General features: G+C 39.9%; 1 protein-coding gene across 1 annotated transcript; it reads left to right on the top strand.

Moving 5' to 3' along the window:
- The first annotated feature begins 841 nt into the window (after window positions 1-841).
- Window positions 842-14,045, top strand: slc6a11a (solute carrier family 6 member 11a). The gene is made up of 14 exons (XM_086041583.1): window positions 842-1,145; window positions 4,095-4,229; window positions 4,309-4,449; window positions 4,574-4,655; window positions 4,975-5,107; window positions 7,514-7,648; window positions 7,726-7,829; window positions 8,909-9,033; window positions 9,113-9,225; window positions 9,323-9,460; window positions 10,851-10,953; window positions 11,641-11,741; window positions 11,821-11,991; window positions 12,068-14,045. Exons 1-14 carry the CDS (start codon window positions 887-889, stop codon window positions 12,182-12,184), a joined length of 1,857 nt encoding a protein of 618 aa, XP_085897709.1. The 5' UTR covers window positions 842-886; the 3' UTR covers window positions 12,185-14,045.
- The last annotated feature ends 1,758 nt before the right edge of the window (window positions 14,046-15,803 follow it).

Below are 15,803 nucleotides of genomic sequence, written 5' to 3'. Positions count from 1 at the left end.
ATGAATGAGGTGTCTCAAACACACTACAGCTTTAAGAGCGTATGAATGAGTCGAGTGACAAAAGGCGGCGACCAATAAAAAGGCGCTAGGTGACGTAACTTTGGGGCGTTTATATCAGTGGTTTGTGGGATGTTATACAAACCAAACCACCACTGTTATAACATCGATGTGCCGTACAACCGCACAGCTGTCGTAAAATTGGCTGAAATAAATAAAATCAAAATCATCCCCCAAAAATCATGTAAGATTAAAAAAAATATTTATTATATTATATATTTATTATATTTATTATTATTTTCACATTCATTATTTATCTGTCTCATTGCATCACTCGCTTCTCTGGAGATTTTGCCAAGCAGCATTACAATATTAAAATAAAATCATTATAAACAATATTTTTTTATGACTATGTACAGCAACATATGCAAAGGGAATCATTAATTGCCAATAATTAAAACGATCAAGGATTTAGAATTAGAAAGCTTATTTCCCAAGTTCAGTCCTAAAATTAATTGACAATATCAAAAACAAAAGACATATTTTTATGCCAATTAATATAGTTCGTTTTAATTAATATTGTAAAAAGAAAATGTTGGTTCGATTATCTTAGGTTCTTCCTAGATCCTTTTTAGTTCGTTCGCTCGTAATAACCTTGACACGCACGCGCACACACACACACACACACACACCCACACACATCCCACCCCCCCCCACACACACGCGCACGCACGCACGCACGCGCACCCCCCCCCCCCCCCCCCACACGCACCCACACACACACACACACACACACACACGCACACATTCGCGCGCATATCAGTCCTGATGTTTGTTTTTTTTTTGGAACACCTTTCGAGAGGTCCCCCTTGCGGCCAAATCGCCACGCATGCATAGCTCTGTTATGAGGCAGTTCCCTATCCAGTCCAACCTAGAACCAAGAGTCAATTGCATCCCACCCTCAGCAGTCGGCATGGCAGACTCGCTTGGAAGGCTTTGCTACATCTCTACAAAGACGTCTCCACAAAGACTTAAAGAGCGTGGCAAGTGGGCCACCAAAAGCGAGTTCATCCTGTCAGTGGCTGGTGCAATTATTGGACTTGGCAATGTTTGGAGATTTCCTTATTTATGCTACAAGAACGGCGGTGGTAAGGTTTATTGTTTGTTTGTTTTGTGTTTGTTTTTATCTGGGCTATAACGCCTCGATAGAACACGTTAAGAACCAATCTGTGCGTCTTATTGCACTTCATGCAAACTAATTTAAAATCACATCACTTGTTTTGACTTCACTTTGTTTTATTTACTTGTGACGTACGGGGCGTGAGCTTTTCTCAATGGGTAAGTTGAATCACGTTCACGAATCAAAATCGCTTTTTTGTCAGCCGACCAATGTGTAAAAGTAAACTACAGCCGCTGCCAAGTCCGTGGAAACCGTCCCCTGCAATACTAATCTCCCCTGTGTGCCCTTTGTTTCGCATTTGATGCAAATGGATTTGACAGGTTCTAAAAGACTAAGAAAATAACGTGCAGCACGTGTCAAAATCACATTCTTAGCTGAACACCCCTGGTGTTTTTTTATCCCATAATTTGGCATCTTCTTAAACGCGAGATGTTTGTTTTTTCACGCACACAAAACGTTGCCCATCAAACGGAAACTGAGCTATTTTAACTTTTTTTTGTCTTGACAGCCCGTTCAGTTTATGTCCAAGAGGTGAGGATTTTAAAAGCACCGCGCTGTTACTGTTTTTTCTTAGACTGTAGAGCACAGTCATGTGACACCCAGCCATTCTATATGTTAAAACTTTTCCAGTAAATATTTATTTTAAATGGACACCTGTGCGGAATCAATCATATAGTGTTATTATTTACCTATGAAGCAAACAGGTTGTTAAATTGTGTGGTGGAGTTGAGGAGGGGGAGTCAGATTAGGAATCTGCCCCCGCCCTCACATTTACAGCCATTAATGTCGGAACCCCATTTTTATTGTTGTTGCTTCCGGTGAATTCATTACAAACAGTTGCTTCACAGATAATAAATCGCACAGACAGAAGATGAGATATGCTGAAAAAAAGTTGGACATGCCAGTTTGCATTTGGCAAAAAACCTTGCATGAATTTGACCTAGCCAACATTGTAAGTCGAGTAAAATTGTTACATGTTGATGTGGCTAAGTTATGATAAATTGAGAGGAAATGTAAATATTAAAAGGGAATCAAAGTAAAACATTTTCTTTATTATAGTATGTTCTATGTGAAATACTCGTCTAAACAGGGTATTGTGACTAATATTGCGTTTGGGCAGTGGCGTGCTAGACTAACCTTAGGGGCGCCAAGGCTATCTCAGGGGGTCCGCAAAACAAAACAAAACATATGTTTACACATTCCTAAAAATCTTAAGAAAATGCTGATAGACATTCATTATCTGCTCTCTATGGAAATCGGGGGAAATGTGGAACAAAATTTGGAAATTACCCACCAATCAATTATCTTGCCTTGCACCTGGGGGCGCCAATCATATTTATCATATTTCACTGCCCCCCCACAAGCTCATTCATTTCTATGTTTTGACATAAATCCTTTTTGACGCACCTTGGCTGAGTTCCTCACTTTACATCTACAAATTTTTTCCCGTCCAGACTCACCCGGTGGCACGCAAAGTGGGGTTCCGATGGGGCAGCGATCCCGGACACCCAAGTGAGGGGGGGGGGCATCTACAGCCCACCCCCCAGATGACAGAAAAAAAATTCAATGGGCAGCAAAATGCCAGGCAGGGCAATAGATGCATGTCAACCATAAAAATGTTCCATCTGCGCCTACCCTGCAACAGGAAGTGGCATAAACACATTTAGCGGATTTATATCAACATGGAATGGCAAAATACTCCCTGTGTACAAATTTAATTTTGGAAGCATCATAATCAAGCACTCAACCCCCCCCCCGCTCCCGGGCATCCAGTGTACCCAGTACAGTGTACTGCACCCACTGTGCCTAAGTTGGGAAGGAACACAGAAACTATAGCGATTCATTGACAGCCGAGGCTTTGTGGAAATCACTGAGACTTGTAATTGCCACTAAATTTGTGAAAAATATAAACCGCACCTTAAACTTGGAAATACTTTATGTAGCAGCTGTATAGTTGGCCAGGCGGGATCTATGGAGCGCTCTGGCTACACTTACACCTTGATGGAGTGCATGTTTTTTACTCTGCATGAAATTGAGCCAATAAATGTAATGCAATCAGAATGCTGTGCTTGTGACTCAATGCATGTTTAGCGGCGAATGAGTAAAAAAGGTGATGTGGCTACTGTGCTGCAGATTAGCACTCCCCAACCGTTCTAGCGCCACAGCACTGGTTCAAAGTAGACATATTTTGATGGACCAGCATATACAGAGGTAAAAACAAATGATGAAACTCAAATTCTAAAAGACCGCTGGCATTGTTACCAGAAACATTTGTATTCATTGGCTTTTGACTCAGCATTGTTCTATTGATGGGGTCAGTATTTGTCTTAGTATTAATTGGTTGAAAATGTGATTGATTAATTAATAGATTGATTAATTGGTTAATAATTGATTTAAAAAATATGAATTCCTCGGGGACTTCATACAGCCTCTGACACGTGTAAGAGGAAAAGTGCTTAAAGTGGAAGTCAACCCCAAAATTTTCCGTTTGTGGAATATGAGTTAAGAAGCAAAATCCACCCATTTTTATCCATCTCAGGAGGCGGCCATTTTGTCACTTGCTGTCAGCTGAAAATGACACAGTTGCTCAGGGCTCAGGTAACATCCAATCATGGTTCACCTGTTTTCTGAAGCTGAGCTGTGATTGGTTTCTGTGATTCGATCTGTAATCCCCTGAGTTTCGGAAATCGTCCCAAATCTTCGAGACAAAAGTTGCAGAAAACATTAAACACAATGCGTCAGGCGAGACATCAGCGTTCCTCACGAGAAAAACATATATCGAATATAAATGAGGCATAAGATTTGCAAGCCCAAGGATCCTGACCCTAGAGCAACTCAGTGGAATTTTGAAATCATGCTATTTCTACCATTAAACAAATGTGCCCTGGCTCCGCCTCCCTTGTACCTTGGCTTGCAGGAGCATTCTTCATTCCATATGTTCTGTTCCTTGGGACCTGTGGTATCCCTCTATTTGTTCTGGAGACAGCTCTGGGCCAATACACCAGTCAGGGCGGAATCATGTGCTGGAGGAAGATCTGCCCCTTGTTTGAAGGCAAAGAACTTTTTCCTCTCTAAAGAACATTAGAAGGAAACATTAAAGAAATCATTTTAACACGAGTTGTCATTTTCAGGCATTGGATACGCTAGTCAACTCATCCTTTTCTATGGATGCATCAGCTACATGGTCATTTTAGCCTGGGCGTTTCTCTACCTGTTCTCTTCTTTCTCCAGAGAGATGCCATGGGCAACATGTGGTAACACATGGAACACAGGTACTGAAATTGCATTCTTTAAGGCGGTGTGGATGGAGGGGTATCAAATGTCTGCATTGTTTCATTGCGTTATAGTGCTGACAAAAATGGAGTGTCTGTGTCTAACAATACGTTAATATTTCAGACTCTTGCGTCGTATTGAGCAACTATAGTGCCAATTGGACTTCCAATATGAACATGTCGTCATCAGTTGTAGAGTTTTGGCGGTAAGTGTCTAAACACGTATATTATTCTTTGGCCGTCAATATATAACATAACAGTGCAGGGCAGATAGATTTGGAGGAATAAAATCATGGAGTCTTGGATCCTTCATGGAAATCCATATCACAACTTCAAAGTGCTATTATTGTAAAATATGACTCAGCCAGTCAACAGACATTGAATAGAAAAAGGAGGAGCTGCAATCATGGTGTGGCCCCATTAGCGAGATTAGCATGGTTAGGGAGCAGAGCAGCAGTTTTATCAGAGTATTATTCCCAATGAAAATTATTCTATTCCTACCTAAGACTTCATTGGTGCTTACAGACGACGCGTGCTAAACATATCCCCTGGCATTGAGGTCTTGGGAAAGATCCAATGGGAGCTTTCTTTGTGCCTTCTTCTTGCTTGGATCATCTGCTACTTTTGTGTCTGGAAGGGGGTACGATCCACCGGGAAGGTAAGAAAGACACAACACCACAAACACTGAAGATGGACTTTCATTCCCTTGGTGTTTTTACTGTGCAGCCTCCAAAGTTGACCACAATCTCCTCTGTGAGATAGTTGACTTCCACGTAGTTCCAAATTCAAAACACATTTTTCCTCCTTGCACAGTAGACGCTGATGTATTTGGCTTTCATCATTCTCTCTGCCTGCCATAAACTGTTTGCAGCTACAAGTCAACGGCTGTTTTTTCAGTACGGACCACAATAAGTAGATACAGTAAATACCATGACAGGCCTAGCCGTCATGATGGTAATCCCTTTAAATGTATAGTCATCATCAGAGCTGGGCATTTTACTCGCGTCCGTTATTCGTCATCCGTCTGCAGTGTGGGCACCCTTCCGTCGTCTGTCATTCGCCCCTTTTTTCCGGGGGGAAAAAAAATATCGTAGTACCTGTCTATAGGCCGGTCCGCCTCTAATTTTAAAAATGGCTTCCGACGGCGCTTCCGACTAAACTTTCACTCAAACTTTCAAGTCATGGGAAATTGTGACATGGATATATTTAAGTTTACAACTGTTGTGCAATTTATGTTAAAGACACAGTGTGTAAAAATTGCTGACTTTTTTTCAGTGTTCATTCATTTTCAAAACCCACTATTAATTTCAATAACATGCAAAAAAATTTGTTCTATCACATCAATGTGTATATTATTATATAATCATCGTTAATGATATTACATAGGATGCGCTTCCCCTACAGGAGGCTGCCATGCTTCGCCACCATCTTTCTACTACGGATAGCCAAAGGAGACGAACTTAGCGAACGTAGTTCTTCGACATCACGACTACATGTAGAACAAATGCATTGCACTTCCTTTGTCTCTTGAGGGAATACGAGAAGTTCATGATGACGTTTTGCTTGTACATCTGCTGAAAAAAATGTGTGTTACTTTTGCGGGGTGTGGTCTCCCTGAGGCACTGTAGTGCTTCAAAATGCACACACTTCGAGCTTAGATTGTTGCATTCTATTAGTTCACCACTAGGTGGCACTAAATTCAACGCGCTGTGTCTTTAAAAAGGGATTCGGTGTGAAAAACAGGCTTTTAATCTTGGTGAAAAGTAAAAACGTAAAAAGAAAAATCTGAATTTTCTGTGAAAATAAAAAGACTTGTATTTACTTCGGCAGGCCACATAAAGTGATGCAGCCGCTCAGATCCGGCCCCCTAGCCTTGCGTTTGACACCCGTGATTAATTCTCCACTCTCTTTTTTTTTTAAAGAAAAAAAAATGTTGTAACTTGATGATATGATTGTATGGTTAGAGACGGGAGGTATCTATGCTGGCCACGGGTGGTGGAGGAGTTATGTACGTATAGCACGTCCCGCCTATTTCAAAATCGTCCCCTGCTGCTTAATGGCACCCTGGGCGCTCCTCTGTGCAGCCTTAAGAACTCTCCGATAGCTTTAATATCAAATTAATTGTGTAGCTATAAGCCAGATGTTACATATTCAAAATTCAATGACTCTGTCGCACATGACTTATGTGCACGGCGGGATATACTGTAATAGTCTTGGATGTACATTACACAATTGTTCATGATTTTCATTTAAACAGTGAGACGTTTGGGGGTCATCGCTGCATGACTTCTTTCACCCGCCCATTTTTTATTATTGTGCTTTTGGAAACAATAATATGCGCAGTGGCTTCGTTTTTCAAACCGTATCGGTATCCTAAAGAAGCCATAAGCGCACTTGAGCTGGCAAGGACATAAAATGTCTGCTTTTGGCAAAGTGGCTATTGTTTTGGCTGCGGAAAAAAAAGACCCTGAACGACTACATCATCATGCAAAATATGAACTGTGCAATGAGAGTTACTTATGGATAAACCTTTTTCAGTCCCTCTCACAATGACCCATGTGATTTAGGGATTTTTTTCATCTTTATATGGGCTGTTTTGTCGGGCCAGAGTTGCGCTCCACGGGGGGCTCGGCTCCCACGTAACTTGAACTGCAGATCAGAACCAGACGACCTCAACTACGTACACATTATCTAATTGGCAACGCTTCACCTCCAGAAAGCTACATTTTGTGTGCCAAAGGGATTGTTGGATAGAGTCTGTTTTAGATGAAGTATCTGTGTACTTTGAGAACAGTTTGTTCGTCGGTCTGCTTGTCAAAACAGGAATGGCAGACACTAGAGCTGCTCATTCACTGTCTGGCCTGAGCTGTATCAACATCAGCGGCAACATACACGGTAAACAAAGGCAGACGTGATCTGAAAAAAGGGCTCTGTCACCACCCTGTTAGTCCTTGATAATGTATGTACAGTAGTAAAACACCTCGCTGTTGAAAGTCAACTATCAACTTGCACCAATTCTTTTTGTTGTTGTTGCTTTTAAATAATCTTCCTTCATCTATTTTAGGCTACCTACTTCACAGCAACCTTCCCCTTCGTCATGTTAGTGGTGTTGTTTGTCAGAGGGATGAGTCTTCCCGGTGCCCTTCATGGCATCAAGTACTACTTGTACCCCAATCCCGCACGGCTCGCTGACCCACAGGTATTAAATACATTTGTTTACGCTCCCAAAAATGCATACGCTCATTTTGTTTACAAACGCTGCTGAACATGGGATAGGTGTGGATGGATGCTGGAACCCAAATATTCTATTCCTACGCCATATGCTTGGGATGTCTTACCACGCTTGGGAGCTACAACAAGTACAACAACAATTGCTACAGGTGAGCATTTTACTATTTTTATTTTACTATTAATATTTTACAACTATTTTCCCCCCAGGGATTATTTTTTGACCAATTACGGTTGTTGATTTGGTATTATGTTGAGTGATTGAAAACAAAACAATTGCGCAATATCACAGGAGAGGGACTGATGTTGTATTCACTAAACTTTTTTTAATCTGATTTAAGTTACTGGTCATTGTTTTCCAAAGTCAAAGGAGATGTTTGTAAATGTCTTATTTTGATTAAACACAAAAGAATGAATGTCCCATGGCCAAACCCAGAAAACAGGTGAGCCGCCATTGGTTGTTAGCTCAGCCCTAACAATTGGTATGTCATTTTTAGTCGACAGCAGGTGGCAAAATGGCCGGCCCCTGAGATGGATAAAAACAGGTGGCTTTTGCTGCTTAATTCTTATTCCACAAACACATATTAATCAAAGTACCATGTTCAGACTAGTGGGGGTGCATAAAAAATGTTATTTTCAAGAAATGTATGGACTTGACCACCACTTTAAGGCTTATTTTAAATTAAGGGTAAGGGTTAGTAAAAGAGACTGTAGTTCTTGTACACTCACTTGAGTTTTTATTCACAAATCTTAATACTTATTATTTCAGTGTAATGTCATAGTGTGAAAAATGTTGAGTTTTTTAACCAAATTATTTTCTTGGAGTTGTTTGATTTTGGGATGAAATGAAATGTAAGAATTTTTCAATAAATGTTAGATTTTTTTCAATAAGATCCAAATTACTTAATTTATATGAACTCAGAACACCCTAAATAAAAATATGTATTTTTAACCTGAAATTAAAAAACAACAACATTTTACTCAATCCACAAAAAAAATGGATTTTGCATTTTAAATAATTTGTTTCCTTTCTTGAAGGTCACATGGCTGTTTCTAGTTATCATTTTCATCAATGGTGTTAGGCACTATTGTTTTGTCCAGCACTTTAGTTTTAAACTTGATTAGAGAATGTAATTATTTGTCAGTGATTCAAATTTTGTCTTTCCCAAATATGGTTTTCTGGTCATAAGATAGCTAGCGGTTCTCAATTATCATTTTTTATGATTTCCAGAGACTCCTACTTCCTTTGCTTGCTGAACAGTGGGACCAGCTTCGTTAGTGGCTTTGCTATTTTCTCAGTTCTGGGCTATATGTCCCAAAAACAGGGTGTGGACATCGCCTTGGTAGCTGAGTCGGGTATGACCTCACCAGACATGGATGACAAGTGCAAAAGTGTCAGGCTCTGTTTGAACGCCATGCTGTTTTGCCTACGCAGGTCCAGGTCTTGTCTTCATCGTGTACCCACAAGCAGTGAGCCTCCTGCCATGGCCTCAGGTGTGGTCTGTGTGTTTCTTCTCCATGATCATCCTGTTGGGAATCGACGGTCAGGTCAGTTGAAGCCCCTGTGATATTGCCGCAGATAAAGTATATTCAGACATGAGCCTTCTCAAGTTAGCTGACTGCTTTTCCTTTTACCATGCCTCAGTTTGCTGGACTTGAAAGCATCATGACCTCTATCACGGATATGTACCCTTCCCAGATCCAAAAAGGATACCGCAGAGAGCTTATTTTATTGTTTCTCAGTGTTTTTTGCTTTCTCTTTGGCAACTTGTTGGTGTCACAGGTAAGAATTCAGTTTTAAGTGGACTATTTACATGGTAAACTATGATGATATTGAGGATCTAAAATGCATTTCCATCAATTATTTTGAACCTTTAAAATCCTAATTATTGACTAGTGGTGTTTTGGTACACCCGCCTAATTTGGGTGCAGCCATCTTGGGTTTTGTTCTCACTGACTGATGGTGTGGATTTGAGTGTGAATCGGGTGGGGTGGCCATCGGGAATTTTGAGAAAATATAATTTTTAATTACATTTTTTATAAATACAATATAAAAAAAATAAAAAATAAAAAGTGCTATATAAGTGCACTCCATTTATAATTTTGATCAAACTGGATTTTTCATTTTTTCCCTATAGGATGATAAGAAGTTCGGAGAATGAATGATTGAATGAGTCACGGAAGGACTGAATGAATGTGGTTTTCTTTTTCCCAGAAAAGTGTGTGAGTAACCCCTTCAAATAATTTCAAAAGTCATTCACTGCTGTCAACATAAATAGTGAAACGCGATTTTGTGTGGAAGTCCGAGCTGTGCTGTCTGTACTGTCTACCGTTTTCGTTAAAGTGTTATAACACAGTGACAGACGCTCTGACGTTTTGCATTGTTTGTTAGCATTAGGCTAAAGGGACTGTAGCAAGGTGAAGCTATGTGGTTGTTTTAAATACACGTGTCATTCTCAGTTTCTTCATTCTTCGTTTTGTTGGACAATAAACTTCAACTGGCAGTGGCAATTTAACATTGAAAAGATTTTTTTTTTTTTTTTTTAAGAACTGTTCACTATCAGGCGAACTACTGCTTGTTATGGAGTGAGTTGAGTTTACTGCCACCATACACACATCTCTAATTTTGGCTGGAACAACGGCTCATATGAAAAAAAAAAAAACGTGAGTGTCGTGTCACTCGTAATTCAAGACACTGCCAAAATCCACAGCAAGATTTTCTTGTTGGGATTGCATTTTGTTTTGCGCTTCAAGTGTTGCCAGGTATTTGCCCAATTGGCGCTTGTGTACATGAGTAGTGCAACTTTGCTGAGTTTGTATGCGGCCTGACTAGCAACATGCCAGGTTTGACCAGTCCGATTAAGGTCTGTGCAACAGGACAGCTCCTGATTTAGGAATGTGATACCATCCCACAGCGACATGTGACCGGGCTGGCACAAGAGTGAATACCGACTTGATGATTTTTGGCACATTTTGGTGGGCTCTACCCACACATTTAGCAGTGTTGGTCATTCCTCAAATGCACAATCCTTCCACGTCCCTTTTTCTGAAAGGGATTTCTAGCTGTATAACAGCATCATTTGGCATTATTAAAGGGGGGAAATAAATTGACTGAAATATCATTTCCAACCTTTTTGGATGGGTTCATAATAAATTATTTCTTTCCATTGTAGGCTGGCTCATACATTCTGCAGATTTTTGATCACTATGTCTGCAGTGGTCCCACTCTTCTTTTGATGGCAGTCTTCCAGTCAGTGGTTATTGGATGGATTTATGGTCAGACACTCAATACCAGACATTTTCAGACCCTCTTTTACTGTAACGTTTGAAAAATTTGGGAAAAAAGATAATATGGATAAATTCTTGGGATTGAATGGCTGGACTGTGAAAAGACAGATGAATATGTCTTTGGGATTGAATGAGTTAAAGTTAATGGCTCTCGTTACTGCATTCTGTAAACTTTATGACTATATGACTGTTTCATGTGTTGTAAAAATATAGTAGTGGTTTTGAAAAGCCATCCATCCGGAAGGTATTCACAGCCTTTCACTTTTTCCACCTTTTGCAACACTCCAAAAACCCTGGGAATAATCTTTATTACAGTTCCAGGAATCAAAACAAAAAAAGTTCCATGCGCTTGTGATAAGTTGTGTAAAAAGTATCAATACTACTACTACTAAGAATAAAATAAAATGACATTGAAATAAAATTCAAATACTATGTGAAAAATAGCATTTTCCAATCCAATACATTATTATTATTATTATTATTTTATTACAAGTTTTGCTGGGTGTAGGTTATATGCAGATGATGACTATGCTGTCTGATAAAAATATCCACAGGATCTATTACACTATTTCAACTTTGTATAGCTATTTTAAAATAGAGCCCATCCTCTGGATTATACAGTATATGTTGTAGTATCAGCTGGGGGCAGCTCATTAGAAGCGTTTGTCTTTTTAGGTGCTGAACGCTTCAGTGACAACATTGAGGATATGATCGGATACAAACCTCTGTCGCTGATTAAGTACTGCTGGCTCTATGCCACGCCTGTTATATGCAGTGTAAGTGCAACAAAGCACACATGATATTTGTATGTGTTCATCTCAGCACCTCTCATGCTTGTTTGTTTTTCTTTTGCAGGGCACACTTGTGTTTTTGTTACTGAGATACACGCCGCTCAAGTTCAACAACACATACGTGTATCCTTGGTGGGCCTATTGGATTGGCTGGTTCCTTGCTTTGTCTTCCCTCTTTCTGATCCCCTTTGCCATGATCTGCAGGCTGGCCAAAGGAAAGGGGACTCTCTGGCAGGTCTGTGTCTCAGTAAGCCGCTATCACCTTACATTGTTGGTCCTTAACCAAATGTCACGTCCTTGTGTGAATCTAGCGTCTGAAGACAAGCACCCAATGTGCAGACGACCTCCCAATGATGGCAAAGGAAATGGCGACTCTTCGCATTGCACTGAACGTTCACGATGATGGCAAAAACAGTAATATTCGGTAAAATAGCATTCGTAGAATGTCATTCTCGATACATATATACTGTACATACAGTATATGGAAACTAGATCAGGCTGTTTACTTAAATTATGCTACTTACAGTATTAGAATATATTCTATGCAGTATATGGGTATACAGAAGACCCACGTTAGGAAAGTTTTTTATTGTTTATTTTTACTAATCAGTCTATCGAAAGTGTTCTTATTACGCTACAAAACAGTGAACCTCCGCCTATTTGCATTTGACATTCACAGATTTCTTTAGGTAGTCGATGAAAAACTCACCTACTTGGTTTTGTGCTCATGCCAAAGCCATGTCTAATATCAAAACATTGCATTGGTGCCATATTTTGGCATCTTGGGCTAATGGACTATGTTGAAATAAGAGGAGGAGCTTCATTTAGTCATGCCATAGCCATGTCTAATGGGGGAAAAGCGCTTTGCTGTCATCTTGTGGCATCTATACGCAATTACAAACCTTTTTGTGTGGGTATCAATTACTCACGGGTTTTCACTATTCGCTGCAGGGATCGTTCCCTTTGCCCGCAAATAGTTCACTGTAATATGTAACAAAGATCTATTGGAACCTCACAATTTGAATGCCAGCCAAGGGCAACATGGCTCAATGTCTCCCAACCCAGAGGTTGTGGGTTCAATCCCCGGCCCTTGTGACCATATCGAAGTGATCAGCCAATATGCGTATTGCGCACAAATTCAATGTACTTTGTACTTGATGACTAGACCTCAGTTCAAACACCACCAAAGCGTTAACTCAGTTATACTAGTGCTTAACTTCGTTTTACAATTATGTGACAGATTGAGATATTTGAGAGGTTTCTACTACATCCTCCTCATTCCTTATTTAAGGTAAGAGAGTGTTCTGTATTTTAGCATTAATGGTTTTCCACTACTGTATGTTTGCACACTAGTAGGACAACTACATGTTCTTAGTGAGGCAAAACCAGGTTTGGAGTGGTTAATCTGGAGCGCTGGAGGAATTCCCGGTGGGCCAGGCTGGTAGGGCCACCCTTGGGTCCGTTTTGAAACCAGCATGGTTGGCAAGTGCCTTCAGTAGCCCTAGTAATGGCAATCTCTAATGGCAAATTGTGAAGTGCCGAAAACACAAAAACTACTAATCCTCTAGAAAATACCACAGTGATTTATTCTTTAAGAGAAATATGTTAATCTTCATTAAGTGTCTTAACCATTAACTAATTTTCATGCAATTGTGTAATGTTCTTGCGTAAGAAGTTCATTCATGTAATGTGCGCATGCATAGTGGCACGTGTGACGCAGTCAGAAGTCTGATGGTAGCGTGTTGTCATTTGTTCGTTTGGCGGTGTGCGTCATTGGCTAGTTAGCAATCTAATTCATGTGCATGCAAACACATTGTTAGGATTAGCCATCGTGTGTTTTCACCACAATATTTTGTTATGAGTGTTTTGTGTGACGTTCTTCAACATACCTGCTGCTGTGTGGCCATCGGAAAGTTAACATTAGTCGGCTAAATACTGCACCGGAAGTGGTATGGATTGGTTTCAAATAGGTAGGATTGTGAGTGTGAATGTTTAATTGCCTGTGTGTGCCTTGCCTGTGAGAGCTGGGATAGGTTCCGGTACCCCCGCGACCCTCGTGAGGATAAGCGGTTTGGATAATGGATGGATTGAAAAGAGCTATGTAATAGGAAGTGCTGTGTTAGCCGCCAAAATGTTGCTGACTTAAAAAATAAATCTGCCTTGTTAAGTGTAAAGTGTCTTATCCCATGTGATGTACACTTGCCTATTGGTCCATTTTTGTCCTTTTGTCAATTCTAACTATTAATGTTCTCAAACTTGTTTCAATAAACACTTATTGTGATCTTGTAAGCACATTCCGTTTTGATCAAATACAGTATAAATATCAATGTTGGAGGGAATGGTAATCAATTTTATATTGATACACTTATAAGGGTAAAATGATTCACTTTCATTTAAATATTGTGAGCTAAAGTGGGCTGATCTGAGCCCTGAAATTTCAGGGCTGAAAATGAGTCCCACTCCGGCCCAGGGTAAAACTGTTGACATCTGTGTGCTACTAGTACTACTAGTGAAGTGCTAGATTTCAACAGAATGTCACTAGTAGTACTAGTAGGAGGAAGTTGGCAACTAGTGCACAGTTTTGCCTCGCTAGTAATATGTAATTGTCCTACTAGTATGCTATTGTTGTCATACTAGTGTGCAGAAATGTTATGCAATAGTGGGAAAAAAAAAGGTTACCAGCACACACAGTCGTTCTACTCGTACAATGAATTGTCTTACTCGTCAGGTCAATTAGTGTGCTATTACTTTAAGGTTGATATTAGGATTATTGAATAAATACTCAAATGGCTTTATGGAAAGCCGTTTGAGCATTACTAGCCACTACGGTTGCACAATTTGGAAAGGGACTGAAAATCTTGGGAAAATAGGCTTTTGAAGTCACCCACTAAAAAAGTTAAACTGCAGACACATGCATATTGTGCAAGGGTTCAATGTACTGTACCTTGCTAGGTCTCTGTTCATACAATACCAAAGGATTAACAATGTGTTACATTAGTGCTTAGCGTCATTTTACTACTGTGTGACAGTTACAAAAATAAGAATTGTGAGGATTCTCTTACACGCTCCTCATTGTTTTTACAAGTAAAAGAGTGTTTTATTGTTTTGACATTTATATCTAATGGTGACAATATTAATATAGTATATTTTCATTCATTTTAACAATGTTATGAATTTTAATGTTTTTGTACGACCGTCTGTTTTTGGGGCAAAATGTTGTTTTGATCTTTTAATCTCTGTGTTGTACTGTACAAATGCAAATGAAATTACCTTTGCCAAAGACACTGACACACTCTTGTGTCATGTAAAGTGGGGTACACACATACCGATAACCTGACCTAAATGGAGCATTTTCTGTCCTTTCGATCATAAATCAGCAAAGGCCTGACTGTTGGATGTCTCTGGAAGGTTATCCTATGGTGAAGAGTGTTTTTTTTCTCTTCCTGGAAGTGTTAAACCTGTTCAATATTTACGATCGCAAATCCTTATGTGTGCGGTCAACAACGAGTTTGGACGAACCAGGGACTCCGTGATTGTGACGTGACCCGAAGCTCATGATGTTGCCGGACATAAAGTGAAGGAGTAAGTGCTAAGTGTTTGTGTGGATAGTTTTAGATCATGTGATGGGTATTATTTGTCCGCCATGTTGGAGGTCAAGATCGGGAGGATAAGCAAGGCTTGAAACGTGAAGAATAGTAAACCAACTTGTGTTCATTTTTCCTGTATAACCCTAATTGGTTAACATTAGCCATGGTATACATTTTCCATGTGCTAAAATGTTGAGAGAGTAGAGAGACGTTTTATACAAAGTGGCAAAGACACATGTTGACAAAATGATAAACAACTACGATTCCAGCACAATTCAAACATCTCTCACGGCACGACCAAACAACCTTTTTTGGCCGGACATATCCACATTTTTACACCCTGTCCGGCCGTCCAAGGGGTTTTTATAAATTCATGAAAAAGTCTGGCTTTAAATGCTTTCACTGCACCAATAAGCATGTCTTTAAATTGACTGACGTTTTGTGCGTCAAATGAGAGGCG

Source organism: Filicampus tigris, chromosome 9 (genome assembly GCF_054856515.1).
Source record: "Filicampus tigris isolate MCC_2025a chromosome 9, RoL_Ftig_1.0, whole genome shotgun sequence".
NCBI lineage: Eukaryota > Metazoa > Chordata > Actinopteri > Syngnathiformes > Syngnathidae > Filicampus > Filicampus tigris.
This window is presented reverse-complemented; position numbering and strand designations above follow the sequence as displayed.

Bases quoted from the DNA above. Each gene is read 5' to 3' on its own strand.
- slc6a11a (XM_086041583.1), top strand. From the start codon at position 887: ATGCATAGCTCTGTTATGAGGCAGTTCCCTATCCAGTCCAACCTAGAA. The intron at 4,656-4,974 runs GTAAGTGTCTAA...TGGTGCTTACAG, and splicing joins TCAGTTGTAGAGTTTTGGCG to ACGACGCGTGCTAAACATAT. The intron at 9,226-9,322 runs GTCAGTTGAAGC...ACCATGCCTCAG, and splicing joins TGTTGGGAATCGACGGTCAG to TTTGCTGGACTTGAAAGCAT.